This window comes from Macrotis lagotis, chromosome 1, assembly GCF_037893015.1.
Source record: "Macrotis lagotis isolate mMagLag1 chromosome 1, bilby.v1.9.chrom.fasta, whole genome shotgun sequence".
Taxonomy (NCBI): Eukaryota; Metazoa; Chordata; class Mammalia; order Peramelemorphia; family Peramelidae; genus Macrotis; species Macrotis lagotis.
The window spans coordinates 110150226-110170265 of record NC_133658.1 but is presented as its reverse complement, the minus strand read 5'-3'; the positions used below and the strand labels follow the sequence as shown (position 1 = coordinate 110170265).

General features: G+C 32.7%; 1 protein-coding gene across 2 annotated transcripts in view; it reads left to right on the top strand.

Moving 5' to 3' along the window:
* CCDC88A (coiled-coil domain containing 88A) overlaps nt 1-20040 on the top strand; it is a 187420-nt gene that overhangs the window by 139913 nt on the left and 27467 nt on the right. For both annotated transcript variants that reach the window (XM_074206428.1, XM_074206419.1), the window contains exons 23-30: nt 4031-4176; nt 8181-8273; nt 8430-8644; nt 12106-12189; nt 13162-13365; nt 13961-14032; nt 14951-15031; nt 17381-17649. In XM_074206428.1, the coding sequence (XP_074062529.1) occupies nt 4031-4176; nt 8181-8273; nt 8430-8644; nt 12106-12189; nt 13162-13365; nt 13961-14032; nt 14951-15031; nt 17381-17649 (1164 nt within the window). The remainder of the gene's footprint in view (nt 1-4030; nt 4177-8180; nt 8274-8429; nt 8645-12105; nt 12190-13161; nt 13366-13960; nt 14033-14950; nt 15032-17380; nt 17650-20040) is intronic.

Sequence of the window (20040 nt, the reverse complement as noted above, 5' to 3'; positions counted from 1 at the left end):
CCAGAAAATCCTAGGGAGATAAATTTTATTTGATGAATTGAAAGGGACATAATGGTGATATTATAGTATAATTCTAATAGGAGGGGAAGAAACAGGTGTCCCTTCAGAAACTTAATATCTTCAAAGGCTATGAGGGAGTTAAGAAAAACAGCATACCTGGGAATGGATTGGTTTTCTTCTAAGGGTTTAAGTGTAGAAAGGAAGGAAAGAGACAGTGAAACTTGAACATTTCTCAAAATGAGCTGTGAAAAAAGATCCTACAACCTCATATGAAAGGTGATAGGAGCAGTTATTAGATGAATCTCATTCTTCTATGAAAGAGCCAAAGAAATGTGGAACATGTAGAAACAGTTTGGTAAAAAAACTACATTAAACTTTTTTAAAAAAAGAAAAGAAAGCAAATAGGGATGAGGCACTTTAAAGGGAGGATTTACTAAGGGAAGCACAGCTTCACAAAAAAAAGCAAAATTTTCCTATCCTGAAAGGAAGAATTGAAAAGATCAATAAAAAGAACTAGAATCTAAGAGTCACCATAGTTTGCCTTTGAAAAATTAAGAAATGCCCGAACAGATTGTGATTCTATGACTGTATTATCGAATATTATTTAAGCCAAAGAAATGACAGGTGAGATGTTCGCAAAGAAACCTGTGTAACATGTCTTGATTTAGAGTAGAATGATCATAACACAGAAAAATTCATTCAAGGATAGCAGTATTATAAAGAAAAACAAATCTGAGAGATTTAAGAACTCTAATCAAAATAATGCCCAAATATGTATCCAGAGGAACTTTTATTTTTTTCAATTTTGGAAGAATTTTTATATAAGAGGAAATGTTAACAATATTGAAGTCAAAAAAGGGACTCTTGAAATATTTCTAATTGTACAAAAGAGAACAGAAGAAAAGCCAGAAGGAAACAGGCAAGCAAGACAGATTTGAAAATAAAATATAATTTACTATATTCTTACTAAAAGCAAGCAGAATATAATGAAATTTGTGGTTTTATATTGGAGGCAACAGTTGGTCCAGTGGATAGAGTGCTGGACCTGGAGTCAGGAAGACCTTATAACAGCTGACCTTAGATACCTAGAAGTTGTGAGAACCAGGACAAGTCACTTACCTATGTTTGCCTGAGTTTCCCCAATTATAAACTACTAGGAGCTGTATAAATGCTCATTCCCTTCCCTTCCTGTTGTATATAATCCTCTTTTTATCTTTATGTGTATAGAAATGCCCTTTTTAACATTTAAATTCAGAATTTAAAGATTAAGCATTTGAAAAATAAAAGGACAAAACTAACTTCATGGGAGTGTATCATTGTGTAACATGGAAGGAGAAATACCTCAGCCTTGGGAGAATTTTAAGATTGCTAAGACCATTTTTATTGCTTGCATTTTTGTAACTATAGGCATCAATTATCTTAATAGTCATTTAACTAGAATTGTTTAATAATATTTCTCAATCTGCTGTTTCCCCTTCTTTTAATGTATATAATACATGTATGTGATTTCTCTATGCATAAGTTTCCACATCTGTAAATGAAGATACTGTATTTCCCTTCCAGCCCCAAATCTTTGTTTAATTCCCTCCCCAAGTAGAATGTAAGGTCCTTGAGAACAGGTAAAAACTTTTTCACTTCTGTCTTTCTATTCTTAGTTCTTAAAGCAGTACCTTGCATATAATAATACATGCTAAATAAGCACTATTAATGAATTGGATTTTTATCCCCTGTAAATTTTGCTTATACACTAGTAAGACTGGCCCAGCAATTTACTTTTTAGCCATACTTGAAAGGCAATGTGTAAATCCAGAGCCTGGATCACCCAGCTGCCAGTCTAGCTTTTTAGACTTTGCACTTAACTTCTCAGGGTAACCCAAGACTACAGGTTTCAGATATGAATTGGTAGAATTCCCCACAACCAGGAAATTACAGGTCAGGACAAAAGAGGACATCTTAAGTATTTTTTTTCTGTTTTTGTATTCATTTTTATGCTCTTGTTTACTAGTCTTGATAAATAGGTTATTCTTGAGAACATTTGCAGTTTAGAGGTTGTTGAAAAGTTCTTCTTCCTGTGGTTGCATTCAAATATGTTTTTGAATAGGATAAACCTCAGTCTTCTGAAAAATAAATAAGTAAATGAAATTCCCTTGGGTATTAGATGGTCTTTTATTCTTGGAAGAGATAGGCTTTTTTCATCTTGATGGAATAATCTTTGTAGGAAACTTGGATCATTTGATTTTGTGATGATTATATATTATTTTTCTTAGTTCATACTTATCCTTGGGGCATAGATTAGTTCATGTTCTGTGAAGTCTTTTAAATCCAGTAAGTGAAAATAAAACTAAACTTTAAAGACTTAAAAAACTAGCCATAAGGTATACTTAAGGAAAAAATTGTAAGTGGCACAGGGAAGTAATTATAACAAAAGATAACAGCTGCTTTTACAATTGAAGAGGCCTTCCCCCACTTCCTTTATGAAGAAAGACATGTCAAGCAGTATCTAACCAAAAAAGTATAATCTACTGATAGTGATAAAGTCTTCCTAAAAGCCATATGTCATCCCTTAAAATGGAATATAGCAGTTTTAAGGAAAATATTATGATAATTTAAAACAGGAAATCACATGAAGAATAAAAGTAAAGATTTTTTGAATGTCATATTTTTTATTTTATGTACATGTACATTTTTAAACTGATAATTCTTTTTTTCATTAAATATTTTATTTATTTTGAGTTTTACAATTTTTCCCCTAATCTTACTTCCTTCCCCCACCCCCCACAGTAGGCAATTTGTCAGTCTTTACAGCGTTTCCATGTTATACATTGATCCAAATTGAGTGTGATAAGAGTGAAATCATATCCTTAAGGAAGAAACATATGAAGTATAAGAAATAACAAGATCAGACAATAAGATATCAGGTTTTTTTTTTTTGATAAATTAAAGGAGATAGTCCTTGGACTTTGTTCAAACTCCATGGTTCTTTATCTTGATACAGATGGTATTCTCCATTGCAAACAGCCCCAAATTGTCCCTGATTGTTGCACTGATGGAATGAGCGAGTCCATCAAGGTTGATCTTCACCCCCATGTTGCTGTTAGGATGTACAGTGTTTTTCTGCTTCTGCTCATCTCATTCAGCATCAGTTCATGCAAATCCCTCCAGGCTTCCCTGAATTCCCATCCCTCCTGGTTTCTAATAGAACAATAGTGTTCCATGACATACATATACCAGTTTGCTAAGCCATTCCCCAATTGAAGGACATTTACTTGATTTCTAATTCTTTGCCACCACAAACAGGGCTGCTATGAATATTTTTGTACAAGTGATGTTTTTACCCTTTTTCATCATCTCTTCAGGGTATAGACCCAGTAGTGGTATTGCTGGATCAAAGGATATGCACATTTTTGTTGCCCTTTGGGCATAGTTACAAATTTCTCTCCAGAAAGGTTGGATGAATTCATAGCTCCACCAACAATGTAATAGTGTCCCAGATTTCCCACATCCCTTCCAACAATGATCATTATTCTTTCTGATCATATTGGCCATTCTGGGAAGTGTGAGGTGGTACCTCAGAGATGCTTTGATTTGCATTTGTCTAATAAAAAATGATTTACAACAATTTTTCATATGACTATGGATTGCTTTGATCCCATCTGTAAATTGCCTTTGCATGTCCTTTGACCATTTGTCAATTGGGGAATGGCTTTTTTTTTTTTAAAAAAAATATGACTCAGTTCTCTGTATATTTTAGAAATGAGTCCTTTGTCGGAAACATTAGTTGTAAAGATTGTTTCTCAGTTCACTACAATTCTTTTGATCTTGGTTACAGTGGTTTTGTCTGTGCAGAAGCTTTATAATTTAATGTAATTAAAATCATCTAGTTTGTTAAACTGATAATTCTTTTGCTCAGAATGATGTTATTGTTAAAATATTAGTTCTAAGAAAGACTTTGAAAATATATTTAAATTTTTTTAATTCTTATTTATAATGTGAATATTGAATTCTCTTAAAATTTCATTTTCTTTATCAGTTACTTAGCCAGCTTAAAGGAAACTTAGAAGAAGAAAACAGACATCTACTAGATCAAATTCAGACATTAATGCTCCAAAATAGAACATTATTGGAACAGAATATGGAAAGCAAGGATCTTTTTCATGTTGAACAAAGACAGTACATGTACGTACCAAATAATTATGAACTATTATATATTGTTTTATTTTCTCAGAAGATTACCAATAGCACTGATTAATGAATCCAGTGCCTTTTTCTCATTCCCGATCTTTCTTGACATTCTGACTCATTTGGCATGATTTTTCCTTTTTTAAAAACTCTCCTGTGGTGGTTCCCATAACGCTATACTATCCTGATTGTTTTCCTACCATCATTCTGATAGCTCTTCCTCCTTTTCTTTCCCTGGTGCCTTATCTTCTAGCTTCCTTTTTAAATAGTGACATTTCCCAGAGTTTTCTAATCATCCCTGTTCTCTTTCTCCTTCTGTGATATATGATCCTCTGTCACAGCTTCCATCCAACCTTTTTTTTTTTATTTTTCAAGGCAGTGGGGTTAAATGGCTTTCCCAAGGCCACACAGCTAGGTAATTATTAAGTGTCTGAGGCCAGATTTGAATTCAGGTACTCATGACTCCAAGGCCAGTGCTCTATCCACTGCGCCACCTAGCCACCCCCATCTAACATTTTTTTAATGTGGACAATTCTCTTATCTATATTTTCATCCTTTCTTTTTCTCCTAGGCTCCAACCATACACATTTCTACATTTTTCTGTGTGCCTATTAGGCAATATTTTTAGCAGGTCAATTTCAACATGTGTAGACCTAAATTTATGTTATTTATATCTCTCCTTTTTCCCAGTTTCTACCCCTTGTCCCAGTTCCCTAATTCATTTTTGTTATTTCAGTGATTGTTTTTGCCTTTCTTGTAACCAATTTTGAAGCATGAGTCTTTTTTTTATTCTTCCTTCTTCTTTTCCCTATATACATACAAAGAATTATTGAGTCATAGTGATTCTTCCCCTACAGTCTTATCTTATCCATCTCACTTTTTCACTTCTACTTATTTTAGGCCACCATTATTTCTTATCCAGAAATCCTTTGGCCTACCAACTAGTTTATCTTCTCTTTTGGATCTTTTATAACATGGCCAGATAATTTTGTAGCATTTATCATGTAATTCTCTTTAAGGATTCCCTATTATTTAAACAGCCCAGTATTTAAGTCCCCACAAGGTCTGGCCCAGCTTGTATTTTCAGCCTTAATACCCACTTTTGGGTATTTGGGGTATATTAATGTTTTCATTAGTATAGAGAAATCCTGGTGAGTTAACTCCCCTCAACTGCAGGTTGGAGATGATTATTGTCATGCAGAATCGACTGGGGCATTAAGAAGTTGTGACTTCCCAGGAAACAGAAACAAGACTTTAACTATGGTCTTCCTGACTCCGAAGTAATGGCATTTGTGCCAGCCCAAGGAGCTCCCAATTTAATTGTAGAGACAACATGCAAAAACACATAATAAAGTGAAGTTAAATTTAGAGAGACAGCATTAAAATTGAGGACTTGGAAAGGCTTCTTGCAGAAGCAGAAGGTATTTTTGTTTTGTCTTGGAGGAAGTCAAGAGGTGGAGATAAGAACGGAAGGATTCTTGAAAATGCCCAGAGGAAAAGCCAGGAGACTGTGTCATTTGGAGTACTTGGAGGGTAAATAACCTATGTGAACACTGAAATGGTGTAGGAAGTAACCAGCTTTAAAAGTCCAGTAGGATTTTATATTTTATTCTGGAGGTAATACTTAGCTACTGAAGTTGATTGGGCTGAGTCAGAAGGTGATGGTGGTGGGTGGGGTATGTGAGTAACATGATGAGGAGTATTTTATGAAAAGAAGAGGATAGAGTGGGAAGAGCTTGCAAACAGTTAGATGAAAAAGAAGACTACTATAGGAATTCAGGTATAAGTGGTGATCCAGGCTACTACCATAATAGTAGCAGCATCAGAGGAGATAATGTATGTAAGAGAGATTTTACAGAACTCAAAACTATGCCTTAACAGCTGATAGAATGGGAGGAAAGGAGGTTAAGAGAATGAAGAGTCAGGAATGACACCTGGGTTGTAAGACAGGTTGACTAGGGCCATGATGGTACTCTGGAAAGTTATAGAGAATTTGGAAGGAGGAGAAGGTTTGAGGGAAAGATGATTATTTCAGTTTTGACCATGGATGAACCTAAGACATCTTACAAGACATCCTCTTTAAGGTGTCCATTACACAATTGGAGATGTGAAACTGGAGGTCAGGAAAGAGATGAAGGTTGGACAAATAGATTTGAGAATCATCTGCATAGAGATAATGATTGAATCCATGGGAGTTGATGTGCTCACCAAGCACAGTAGAATAGAGGGAGGAGAAGAAAAGAGACCCCAGGCCAGAGAGTCCGTGGTGACACCATTTAGTTGGCCACAATTCGATAAAGAAAATCCAGCAAAGTAGATTGAAAAGATCAAGAGAAAGTAGTATCATAAAAACCTAAAGAAAAGAACATCAAGAAGATGGTGAGTGACAGTGTTAGAGGCCATGGAAAGGTCAAGAAGAATGAAGATTAAGGTATTAAGAAAACATGGTTACTTTTGAGAGAGTGATTTCAGTTACATGATGAAATCAGAAATTTGACTGCAGGATTGGTTTAAAAAGAGTACAAGGAGAGGAAATGGGAACTCCAGTTGTAGATGACCTTCTCTAGGAAATTAGCCACAGAAAGAAGGAAAGAAGAGATGGATAACTAATGGGGAGGGTCAGAACAAGGGAGAATTTTTTTTAAAGATGGGGGCAGACCTTAGGGGTGTGTCCACAGTCTGTAAATTGAGGTTTGGGAATCAATTTTGGACATGTTGATATGGCACCCTGTATCTCTCTCATGCTCTAATAGTGTATATTTCAGCTATACTTGTTTTTTCCACCATTCACTTAAGATAACCAGGACTTTCTTACATCATGTTATTCTTGCTTATGTGTATTACCATTCTTTATTCTGTTGGTTTGTCTTTCAAAGTACTATCTATTCTTCAAGGCCTAACTTGTCATCTCTTCTATCATATCTTCTCTGAATTTCGTCAGTTAGAATTTCCTCCCATTTCCGAAGGGAAACTACTTTTGTACTTTTTAACTTTGAGGTTATAATATTGCTCTTTTATGATTCTTGTATGTATGTCACCTCCCTGGTAGGTAGAAATTATAAACCATTTGAGGACACAATACTTTGTTCACTACAGTGCATTGTCTTGTTCATTTAGGTCCTCAGTTAATGTTGTAGAATGAATTTTGAATAAATACTTTGAAGAAGAGATCACATGTGATTTTAGTTAAACGTTTAAGAAAAGAATTCTTGTCCTGTCATATAATTTCATGTATGATTTTTAAACGTCTCTATTAATCATATATATGTATATAAACATATATAAACATACACATGTATATATAAAATTTTTAACCTCATTGAAATATAAAAAATAAAATCTTGCTATTAAATTTCTTTCTCATGTAAGGTTAATGATCACTATGACACCACAGGTAAATACATCAGTTACCTTCCAACTTGGAATGACATAGTACACAGAGAGCCAGCTTCAGAGGCAGTAAATCCTGGGTGTGAGTCCTGCCTCTGATGTATTCTGTATTTGTGACTCTGGGCAAGTCTTTTAGCCTCTCAGTGCCCCTAGGCAAGTCTCTAAGGCTTTAAGTTTCATAGGAACAATAATAATTATAATTGTAATAGCTAGAATTATATGGAGCTTTAAAGTTTGCAGAGCCCTATCTCATTTGATATACCAATGAAATCATACATCTATTTAAAAAAAAGACAATGGAGAAAGAAAACATAAATAACTTTATTCTAGAGACATTTACAGTGTAACATGTAATAAACAGGATGGCAGGGCATGCCTCCCAAAGGGATGAAGGGAGCCTTGATCTTAATTTAACTGGATCTATCAATATTATTTTCCCTTTATTATAAATATATTTTATAAATTTAAAAGAGAAATCTAGAAAGAGCAACTTAAACACTACTTAAAGCTATTTTAGATATTCTTGATTTTTCTAAAGACCAAATTTCTAAAAATAATTTAATCTTATGAATAGCTTTGTAAGATTAAAATGTGTTTTCCCTTTATTTTAGTGATAAATTAAATGAATTAAGACGACAAAAGGAGAAATTAGAAGAAAAGATTATGGATCAGTACAAATTTTATGACCCATCACCTCCCAGAAGGTATTGTCATACATTTTGTCAATATTAATTAGCAAAAATATTAAATTTAAGAATACCTATAGAATTTTTTAAAGTTTTATAATTTCATAGAAAATTAAAATATTTCTTGTTTAATTTTTAATGACTTATTTTCTCAATGACAATTAACTCTATTAGGAGAGGCAACTGGATTACTTTAAAAATGAGGAAACTAATAAAGTCTAAGAAAGATGTTAATCGGGAACGTATGAAGTCTCTAACATTAACACCCACACGTTCAGAATCCAGTGAAGGATTTCTTCAACTACCCCATCAAGACAGTCAAGATAGTTCATCAGTGGGTTCAAATTCTCTAGAAGATGGGCAAACCCTGGGGACCAAGAAAAGCAGCAGTGAGTGCTTTAAAAGTTTTAATTTTCATTAGAAATGTCGACTTACATCAGTATTTTCCAGGCATGTTAACAAATTTCCAAATTGCTTATACCAGAGAAATACCCTGTATTTCATGTTTTGAGTGTAAGTATAAAAGGAATTATAGAAGATAGTAAAAGAAAGAAATAAAATATTCTTTCATACTGATGACTTTTAACACAAAACTATTTCTCCTTTTTTTTCTTCTCTCGAATATTTTCTCTATACTCATCTTTCTTTCTCTTTGGTCTATCTAAACTGTGGCCTTCATTGATTTATTTTAATAACATTTGCTTAATTGACCTAGGTAGACTGCTTTTGTGAAGTGGTCTGGTTAACTGTGTTTACCTTCAACTCTACATTTGGTTTCTCTGTTTCTTAAATATTATGATAATAGAACTTGAATTTTGGAATACAAACCTGACATCTTCACTTCATTGAATTTTTCCTGTGTTATGTTGAGAATAAAACATGTGTATGAATTTAGAAGGGGACACAGTTTGACCGCAAAAGTGGAATGACAAGATTGAAGAGTTAAATCTAGGTTCTGGTCCTGCTCTGCCACTGATTATCATTTTCCTTAATCATTCTGAACCTTAGTTTCCCTCCTATGAGAGATAGATGAAATATCAGCTACATCAGAAATATATCAGAAATATCATAAGTTTTTGGTGATTATCAAATGAGATAATGAAAATGAATGTACACTGAAAATTCTGAAATACTAAACAGATGTTGAATGGCATTCTTTATAAGCCTGTCTGTTGAATGGTGAAGCATGATTTATTGCACATAAATACTTTCTTAGGTAGTTTTTGATCCTAAGGAATAAAGGAACTTTATTTACTTTTATGATAATTAGCAAAGGAAGAATGTAAAAGGTAATTTATGTCTGATACGAAGTTACAATTTTAAAATGACTTTTAACAATAATTGCCAAAGTACTATTATCAAAGCTATAAACATTAATCTTGTACCCTTGGACACACTTAATGCTAGAAGTTCTAGGGTACCTTTGCTTTAGAAATGTGCCTAGCTACGTGGACTTATTCTAGAAAGACTGACTTCTAAGAGAAAGAGTAATTGAAGAATAGATGAGAAAGTTAAATCCTATAATAGGTTTTGGAATTACTAAATTAAAAAAACTTTATGTTATTACTTTTCTTTCAAAAATAGATAGGGTAGGGGCGGCTAGGTGGCTCAGTGGATAAAAGCACCGGCCCTGGAGTCAGGAGTACCTGGGTTCAAATCCAGTCTCAGACACTTAATAATTACCTAGCTGTATGGCCTTGGGCAAGCCACTCAACCCCATAGCCTAGCAAAAAAAAAAAAAAAAAGATAGGGTAGTTGGGGCCAAAGAAGAATAAATAATGCATGGAATTGTAGAAGTTGTAACAAAAATATCACACAAGTCTTTAAATTTGTATATTGTATTTTGTTTACAGTCTTTGGAAAAGTATTTAATTCTTGATTATATTTCTATTTGCGTCTCCGAGAATAATCTCAAGTTTTAGTTTTTATTCAAATGTATACTAAATTTATTGGTAGGTGGTGACAATCAAATTATTCCATTAACATAATAGATGTTACAAAAACTTTTAGATCTTCTTTAAAAGGCGCAAAGATGAAGCTTTATTTATTGTTATATGGAGAAACTTTTATGATGATGGATGGGATATAGATATAGAACCAATGCACATGAAAAGGTGGTGCAGTCTATTTAGAATCCCAGTTTTTTAATAGAAATTATTATCTCTGCTACAAGAATTTTGTATGGGGGATCAAAAGGAAATAGTGTATTTTATTTCTGCAAAATTTTAGAATCCAAAAAAAAATTTAACAACTACCAAAAATAGCATATTTCTAGAAATATAGTAGTTCTAGTAATATAACAGTGGAAAAATGGCCATGTGTATTTATGATAGTAAAGGGTTCATATTCTTCCCTTTCTGTTAAATTCAGAAACATTTTTTGGTTTTTTGTTAATGTGGCCAGCAAATAGTTGAATTATGCTTTAGATAATACAACACATATGCATGCTACTGCCATTCAAATTTGTTTTGGCCAGTGTCTATTTTCACATTACTTTTAGTTCTTTTTCATTTTGTTGCCAAACTAGAAAAGAAATAGTTTAATATATTTTCTTTGCCTATTATCATAATTGTTCTTACTTTCTGACTTATCAGTAAGTATAAATTTCACACATTTACTTTTATCTTGAAGTCCATTTTAGTCATGAGTTCTTAATTAAAAGGGTGTTAATATTTACATATATTGGACCATAAGGAAAGGTAAAATTTTAAAAGAAAGCATAGTTTGTAATTTTAAATTAAAAAAATTCCTAAGTCTTTAAATTGAACAGCCTTATGTACTAATGAAAACTAATGAAAATAATATTTTGGTACAATATTCCAAAAATTTATATTTGTGACATATTCTCCTGAATAGTAGGTAATGAGGCACCTATATTTACAATGCTCTAGATACTCCTCTACCTTAATAAATCTTCCCTAAATGTTCCTACAAAGTGAGAGCTTGTCTTTTCCAAAATAACTTTTTAAAATTATTATGAAGATTTTAAAATACAGTAATGTTTTCTGTTGTGCTTGCTTGCATATAAAATATCTCCATTTCTCTTTATCTTTACCAAAGCTTAATGCTAATGCAATGCTTCTATCAGCATACTCTCCTTTGTTTCTTTCAGTATCTAATTCCCACTTTACAAACCATGTATATTTACTGTTTCTCCATAAAAAAAAAATTCTTCTAGAGGAAAATAACATTATCGTAGTGCTGATGCTGAGAATTATGATCCTAAAATTTGAACTAAGGAATTAATTCCCTCTTCTTTGTATTGTAGATTGAGGGAATTGTCAAGTATTTTTATGTTTTTGAAAAGTTCTTTTTAAATTTTCTCTATCTCCACAATTAAATTGATATGTACTCATAAAATAATAGAATTTACTTTGATAACCACTTTAATTTTTATCCCTCTCCCTCAAAATAATACTTTTTCTATGAAGATCTAATATAAAAATTAAAGGAAAAATAAAAGATTGGAAAGGGGTGTGAGGTTTCATATGTTGCTAAGTAATACCATATGTTTTGTTATAGATGTACATTGTCTATTTTTCTAAGAGAATTTCTATCATATGATTCTTAGTCATTCCTTTGTTATAGGAATAGCCAAATTTCCAAAATGTATGTTCCTCACCACTGTCTTCAGTGCTATTCCAAGTATATTTAGATTTCATGGTACAGATTTTCATGATCATTATCACTCAAAAAGCATGAGAATAATAGCTTTAGAATAGTGTACATAGCTAAAACTCAAACATATTCATTCCTGTCCTTAGTTTCAACATTTAACTCCCATCTGTTCTTCTTCCTTTTTTTCTTTCATTTCCCTGTTTCCGTTTTTCCTCATGCTCTGACATTAAAGTGGTTGCACTGAAAAGACTGCCCTTTTTGAGGAACAGACCGAAGGATAAAGACAAAATGAAGGCCTGCTACCGTCGCTCCATGTGTAAGACTTTATGACAGTTCAGCTTCTTTCAAATGGCTATACTGGCTTCCATTACTAATTTTTCCACTAACCTTTTTCCTTGGGCTGTACTAATTTTTGTACTTTGCAAAGTGCAGTCTTCATACAATACAAGGAGCTGGAGCATTTTTTTCAACCTGGCACTGATATATGCATGTTTGCTAATGCATATATGTATCTGTTTAGTACAAACATGTTATCTAAGTTTCTAGTGCAATTCAAATCTGAGGGGAAAAGCCCTCCAACCTGGTTTTGGTATAACAGGGAATTCCTTAACAAGTTTTATTTTTTTAAATATATCTAAATTATTAGTTTGAGGCATTGGTTTTCTAAAATGATCTAGTGAAAGAAAAAATAAAAAGGTCTGTGACCCTTGAAAACGTTTGTCATTCCTTCTTTTGTAACACTTTCTGTTTTGTCTAAAAGAAAGTAAGAGTGGGTAATTGATTAATTTTATTAACAGTGTATGGTTTTGGATACTATTGTTTTTCAGTTTGTCTTCCCAAATTTAATGTTTGTTTAATATACAAATAATTTATTCCTTTAGTAACCTATAATAGCCAAGATTCTTTACCATTTTCAACTTTAATATTATATTAGAAACTCTATCCATCTTACCTTTAATCATTCCATTTTGTCATTGCAAAACAACATACCAAGGCTTCTAACTATTGCATATCATAACAGCAAAAGCATGACAGTTGTACATAAATCAGTACTCTTCCCTGATTGCCAAAGGAAAAGTTAAAAGTAAAATCACACATTCATTAAAAATTCAACCTTTGGCCTCTGTAACACTTCACATTCAGCTGAGTGCATGTCTTAATGTGGGTGACCTTACAGTTATAAAGCATTGATGCATAGACTGATATCACACAGTTTAAGATACAAAAATAGAATTAAGAACAAATTCATTAAATCATGCTTATTCATTTGCTTTCATTTGCATCCCAGCCATGAATGATCTGGTGCAATCCATGGTCCTAGCAGGAGGACAATGGACAGGTAGTTCTGAGAATTTGGAGGTTCCTGATGATATTTCTACGGGTAAAAGGAGAAAAGAATTGGGAGCTATGGCCTTCTCTACTACAGCTATCAACTTTTCAACTGTCAACTCTTCTACAGGCTTCAGATCCAAGCAGTTGGTTAATAATAAAGGTATAGGCAGTCTGTTTGCACTATGGTGTGACTTTGTTGGCTACAACAATTTATTCTTAATTTCTTTTGTACAATTTTCTCTAATGGCCTAACTAAATTTCTACAGAGTGATTTGATGAGTTTTTTAAGCTGTATAAAGCATTTCAAAGCACTCAAAGCATTAACTAAATAAGTTATAGAATTATACTAAAACAATTCTCATTAATACCTGCAAAAAGCCCAAAACAACATGAAAAGATGTGGGGAAAATCTGTGAAAGAAACAGTACAACACAGAAAAAGTGAGCGACATTAGCTTAAGACAAGAGGAGCCCCATAGAACTATCAAGACACTTAATCAAACTCAAAGGGAGATCTCATGGTACCTTATGGCTTTCCCTAAGTCATTCTACTTCCACTCAAACTACATGGTTTCTACATGTTAACCATAGCTTTTCCTTTAAAAAAAATGCAAAACTCACTGTAATGCTACAGTGTCAATGAAATATAAAATGAACAAGGTACTAGAATGATTACCCTTTGTAAATGAAGACTTCTAATGAAATTTTTTTGTGATGAAAAATGTGTTTTATCCTTTTTTACTATTTTATGTGTAGATACCACATCATTTGAAGATGTAAGTCCACAAGGTATTAGTGATGATTCTAGTACGGGATCAAGAGTTCATGGTAAGAAGTGGACTTTTACTTAATATATCATGAATGCAGAATGGGAATGTTTAAAATATTGCATACTGTAGGTGAATGACAGCATTTCAAGAAAGCATGTGCTTTATATAACTTCAGTATTTCTCAACTCCTCTTTTAACTTCTCCAATTCTGACATTTCCTTTCTAAAGAATATTGTTTCATCTAAATATTCTCTATTTTTAATCATTTTCATTTATGAAGTATGCCTGACCAAAAATGGAGGAGGGGAAGTTTGGGCAGTTTCACCAGTATTGGGATAAAGTTATTAATTAGATGTTTTACTGTTTTTTAAAGTTCCAATTTCTATTTCAAAAAAGTTAATAGAAACCATTTTTAAAGAAAATAAATCATTTTAGAGTAGGTAAATTTTATTTCATGAATCAGATTAATTGAAAGACACTTTATCATTGCTCAAATAAAATAGCATAGGAGACTGTTAATGCAATTGTTTCCCTTATATTGGATAGGAGTACTGGACAGTAACTGTGCAGACGCTCATACTCCTCCTGTTCGTGGTATCGCTACAATGTGCAGGGTTCCTTGTCAGATCTGTTGTAAGTGATATAATCACCAACATTTTTCTGCATGCCATTCTTTTCAACTAATGCTGTCTGGGTTTCTGTCTCACTCATTTTCACTTTTAATATGCATTTTTCTTTTTTCTTTAAAACCTATTTCTATAGCAGTGCACTTTTCTAAATTGTGTCCTCTTGAACAGCTTGGAAATACCTTCTCTTTCTAATATAAAAGAATCAGTTTTTAATCACTTTGAGTATGCACAAGCCTGTGAAATCATGCATGATTGCCGTGTCAGAGCATTCAGAAGCATCTGCTGTTCAGAAACATCTGCTGGATTGGACATTTTATGTTGTCTCCTGATTTTTTTTTTTCATTTAGCTTCCAGGCCAGCCAGCCTTGATAGTGGTAGAACATCCACTAGTAATAGCAATAATAATGCTTCACTCCATGATGTCAAAGGTATGCTGTAGGGAAATAGTATTAATGTTCTCCATCCTTATCTGTTATTTGAATGGAATTTAGAATGATATGTCTTTGAAATGATAAAATGATGCAGTGTGTGAAATCGTACTTTGAAAACTTGAGCACATAAGAAATGTGTAAAGACTTTTTAAACATTTACAATTATATAATAAGACTTCAAAACCTATAATAAATGTAAAGGAATCCATGGCAGCTGGGTGATGCAGTGGATAGAGCACCAACCCTGGAGTCTGGAGGACCTGAGTTCAAATGTGGCCTCAGACGCTTATTAATTACCTAGCTGTGTTACCTTGGTTAAGTCACTTAATCCCCATTGCCTTGTCAAAAATAAAAATAAAAACGAATCAGTTGGAATTTTAATTTCCATTTTTTTTTTTATCTTCAGAGAATCATCAATATCTGTTTAGGTTCTTAGATACAAACATTGGATTGAGTCTTCAGCCTGAAAAAAGGTGTTTGGTTTTTAGTGATATATTGTTAGTGTATTAAATGTTATATAATTTATAAAAGTACATTTAAGAAATTGAATTAATAGTTCAGTATTTTAAAATTTTGAATATCCTAAAGAATACTGGTTAATCAAAATACTTGTGTCCCTTTTTGAATGGAAAAATAGTACTGTATCTTTAAATAATTTGGGAAGAATATTGTATGTTTATGTGTAGGAATCTAAGTCTAAAAAGTATAAATTACATGAATAATTTTAAATAATATTGCAGTGAAAGTGCAATATTATGTGAAAAAATTATTCTGAAGCTTCTTTCTTTTAAATGTTAGTGTTCATTTGAGAGTCAGACTTTATTTTACAGTAAAAGTTAGAAAAGCTTGATATTACTTTTTCTCTTGTGGAGCTTATACGTTATACTAATACAAAATTAGCCTAGTTATTTTTATGAAATATGAAGTGTGAAATATGAAAAATGTCTTTTACAAATGAATTGGGTTTCTATGGATTATATTCAGTGGTGTTTATTTGCCCAGGTCATTTGTTTTCAAAAACTCTTATGTTTTAAACTAATTTATATAAGATTTTACTCAGTTTGTATTTGATTTCTTCCCATAATTTTGTTAGCATTTACTTTTGCAATTTGATAACAATCAACAGTTTCCAAAGGTATTTAACCTAAGAAATATCATATTGGATAATTTAGAGCTTATAAGGTTATTATCATTTCAGTTATTGAAATTAAATATCTGCATACCAATATTGAACTGAATAAGTTATGTTTAAAAAAGTCATTTTTAAAAGCACTTTTAGTTTTTTAGGTGAACTTTTTTTCTTTTGAAATGTCTAATTTCATTTAATATATGTATAACATTTTATAACTTACAAAGTATTTTCCTATAGTATCAATATATAACTATCAATATATAAAACTCTGCAAGTAGATAAGGTAGATATTATTATTCCCACATTCTCATCTTTAGATAGAAGAAAACAAGTTTTAGGAGGCAAAATTGGTTTTAAAACCCAGATTTTCTGAGTACTTTTCATATTGTTCTTTATTGGAGGTATCAGTTATTTATTTTATTTTGCTTTGTAAACACACTATTTAGGTTTCTCTTACTTTTTTTTTAGGTAACACAGTGGATAAGAGTGCTGGGTCTGAAATCAGGAAGACCTGAATTCAAATCCAGCCTCAAACACTTACTAACTGTGTGATCCTGAGCAAGTCACTTAACCCTGTTGGCCTCAATCTCCTCATCAATTAATTGAGTTGGAGAAGGAAATGGCTAACTACTCCAGTGTCTTTGTGAAGAAAACTCCACATAGGGTCATGAATTATTGGATATGGTTGAACAACAACATAGTTTATATGAGAGCAAAGGAATTTCACCAAGTAAAAAAAAAAAGATGAATGTCAGCTTTCAAAGGAGAAAAAAGAATTTTATTCCAATACAGAAAATTAGAATAAAATGTCAGCAATTAGAATTGGTTTCTAATATTCCTTAAAACATCTTAAATATTTTTCCCTACTCTTTTGTTTGTACTCTTAGGACTTTAGCCAGTGCTTTGCTTACTTAATGCTTTTTTCTCTGACTTATTCATAAATTCTAATAAATGAGGCTTAGAATTTTTCCCATGTGGGCTAAATAATAAACTTTTAAAATTATTTATATAAACTATTTTTATTAAAATAATAAAGCCACAGTCTAGTGGCATCTTTAAAATGTTGATAGTATGTTTTCAGAACTATTTTTGAAATAAAGTTTGAGGGTAAGTATAGCATTGTTTAAAATTAGGACCCAGAAAAATTAATAATATTTGAATGGTTTCTGTCTTTATTTCTGTTAAAGAACTTTTAATACCATTTGCTCTAAAAGCAGGTGCAGTAAATAGTCAAAGCAGACCACAAAGCCACAGCAGTGGAGAATTTAGCCTACTTCAAGAACATGAGGCATGGTCCAGTAGTAGCAGCAGTCCAATCCAGTATTTGAAACGATACACCAGATCAAGTCCTGTGCTCCAGCATAAAATGTTTGAAACGCTAGATAGCCGAGCACATCACAAGATGAAAACTGGTTCCCCTGGGAGTGAAGTGGTTACCCTACAGCAGTTTTTAGAAGAAAGCAACAAGCTTACCTCAATACAGGTGAGGTACAAAGAAAAGATTTTTAAGGACAGTAATAATTTTGTTATATTAGTATAGGAAACAAACAATTTTTGAAAGGGCAAAGTAAAGGTTATTTCTATAACTGAAGATTTTACTTTTATAGTTGAGTGGTGGAAAGTTGTTTTGGGAGTTTCACAGCCAATTCTATATATGTGTGTATATTACATAAATGTATGTATAAGTTATACAAACATATAAGTATGTAAACCCATTTTTGTTAGGAGAATATAGATTTAATTATGAATGAAAATGGTTTGTGCTAATTTAATGTGTGAAATGCAAAAGATACAGATATAAGACATGCTTACGCATCATACTGCCTATTTATAATGTGCCTGAGGTTACATGATAACAGTGATAAAACTAGAATGAAAACTGAGAAGCAGTTAAATACCATCTTTTAATAAAGTTTGGCTCTCTTCACTTTTATGAATGAAATTATCAATGAAGTTTATGTGACATATTAGTAGCTCTCCTGTAATTTCAACTTAAGGGATTTTTGTGCATCAGAGGGCAAGACTGAATCTAGTTTTTGACAGAAGAGTCTGTATTTTATAAAGATAAATTATTATAGGGAACAAGGAATGTCATTATCAGACTTGTGCTGTAGGAATATCAAAATTGGCCATCTTCTGGAGGGATTGAAAGAGGAAAGAGGTTAGAGACAGAGAGGTCAATTGCATAGTCCAGGTGAGATGCAATGAGATCAATTTGGGAGCTCTTGTAGACTTAAAATTGAAAGGTATTTGCATCTATTAGATATGGAACATTAGAACAGGAAGAGAGGGGGTGGCTAGGTGGCACAGTGGATAGAGCACTGGCCCTGGAGTCAAGAGAACCTGAATTCAAATTCGGCCTCAGACACTTAATAATTATCTAGCTGTGTGGCCTTGAGCAAATCACTTAACGCCACTGGCCTTGCAAAAACCAAAAAAAGAAAGAAAAGAAAAGATAAACTCTTTTTTGGAAAAGAATCTCATTTTGGACGTGCTTAGTTTAAGATGGCCAATTTGACGTTCACATGGAGATGTATGTTAATTCCAGTCAGATTTGATAGAGTATATCTGAAATGTTGTGTATATACAAGTTCTTAACACATTTTAGAAAGGACATTGAGCTCTAATTTAAGTTTTGTAAGCTCCTAAACTAATGAATGCTATTCTGACTGTTGCCCAGTATTCATTATGGCTGTGCCAAAAGAGATGTCTCATTTTCATAGAAAGCAGTAGAAATCTATTCTTATAAATAACTCAGATATATAGATTGCTTAATTCTTTTAAGAACGTTCCTCACAACAGCCTTGTGGTTTAGATAGTACTCTTATTATTGTCCCCATTGGCAGCAGTTAGTATCAAGAGTCCCCATTGGCAGCACTCTAATTTCAAAAAAAATGTCTTTTAGACTTCTTCTTTTTACATTAATTATACACATTTTGCAAATAAATACATATTTAGCATAAAAACACCAAAAATGTTGATTTATAATTAAATATAATAATATAGCAAAAAAGTAGTACACAGTTAACCATTGATCCATATTGATTTTATGTTGTTGTTATTATTATTATTACAGATGAAGTCTTCAAGTCAAGAAAATCTTTTAGATGAAGTAATGAAAAGTTTGTCTGCTCTCCTGACTTTATGGGAAGAGAAAAGGCAGCTAGCTGTGGTCTTGTTAGGTCAGTAAGTGGAAAAACCACATCTGACTTCTCTAATGGACGGTCAACTAAGGCTGAGCAGTTTGTAAGGCCCAGTCCTCAAAAGACTGAAGATTCTTACTTCATTAGTTCTCCAGGAAAACCTACATCAAGCACTCAAGGAAAGGTCAAGTTAGTGAAAGACACCTTTCTATCACAACGACAATCAAAAGATAATAACCCTTATGCTACTTTACCTCGTGCCAGCAGTGTGATCTCTACAGCAGAGGGGACTACCCGAAGGACAAGCATTCATGACTTTTGTCCAAGGACAGTAGACAGCCTGTGTCAATTGATCCATCACCAGCTACAACTGATAACATCCGTCAACATCTAGTGAGTACTGTGTGTACCAGCAGCCCCCTGATTTAGTTCACAGTTCCACAAATACTATAGCTTCCCATTCACAAAGTGATTTAACCACAACTGTGCATTCAGCTTCTGTCATGTCTACCTGTTCTCAGACTAGAAATTCAAGAAGTGAAAGGTCAAATTTTCATGACAAAACTTTGCAACCATTAATGTGTTTAATGATAAAGTGGATATTTCAGCAAGTGAAAGGGCAAGATCCTTTTCTGTTACTCATATAGTCCAGCCATTTTTATCCCTGAATACAGAATTGGTTAGTAACATAAGTGGGTTACCCCAAAGACCAGGCATCCAAACTATGATCA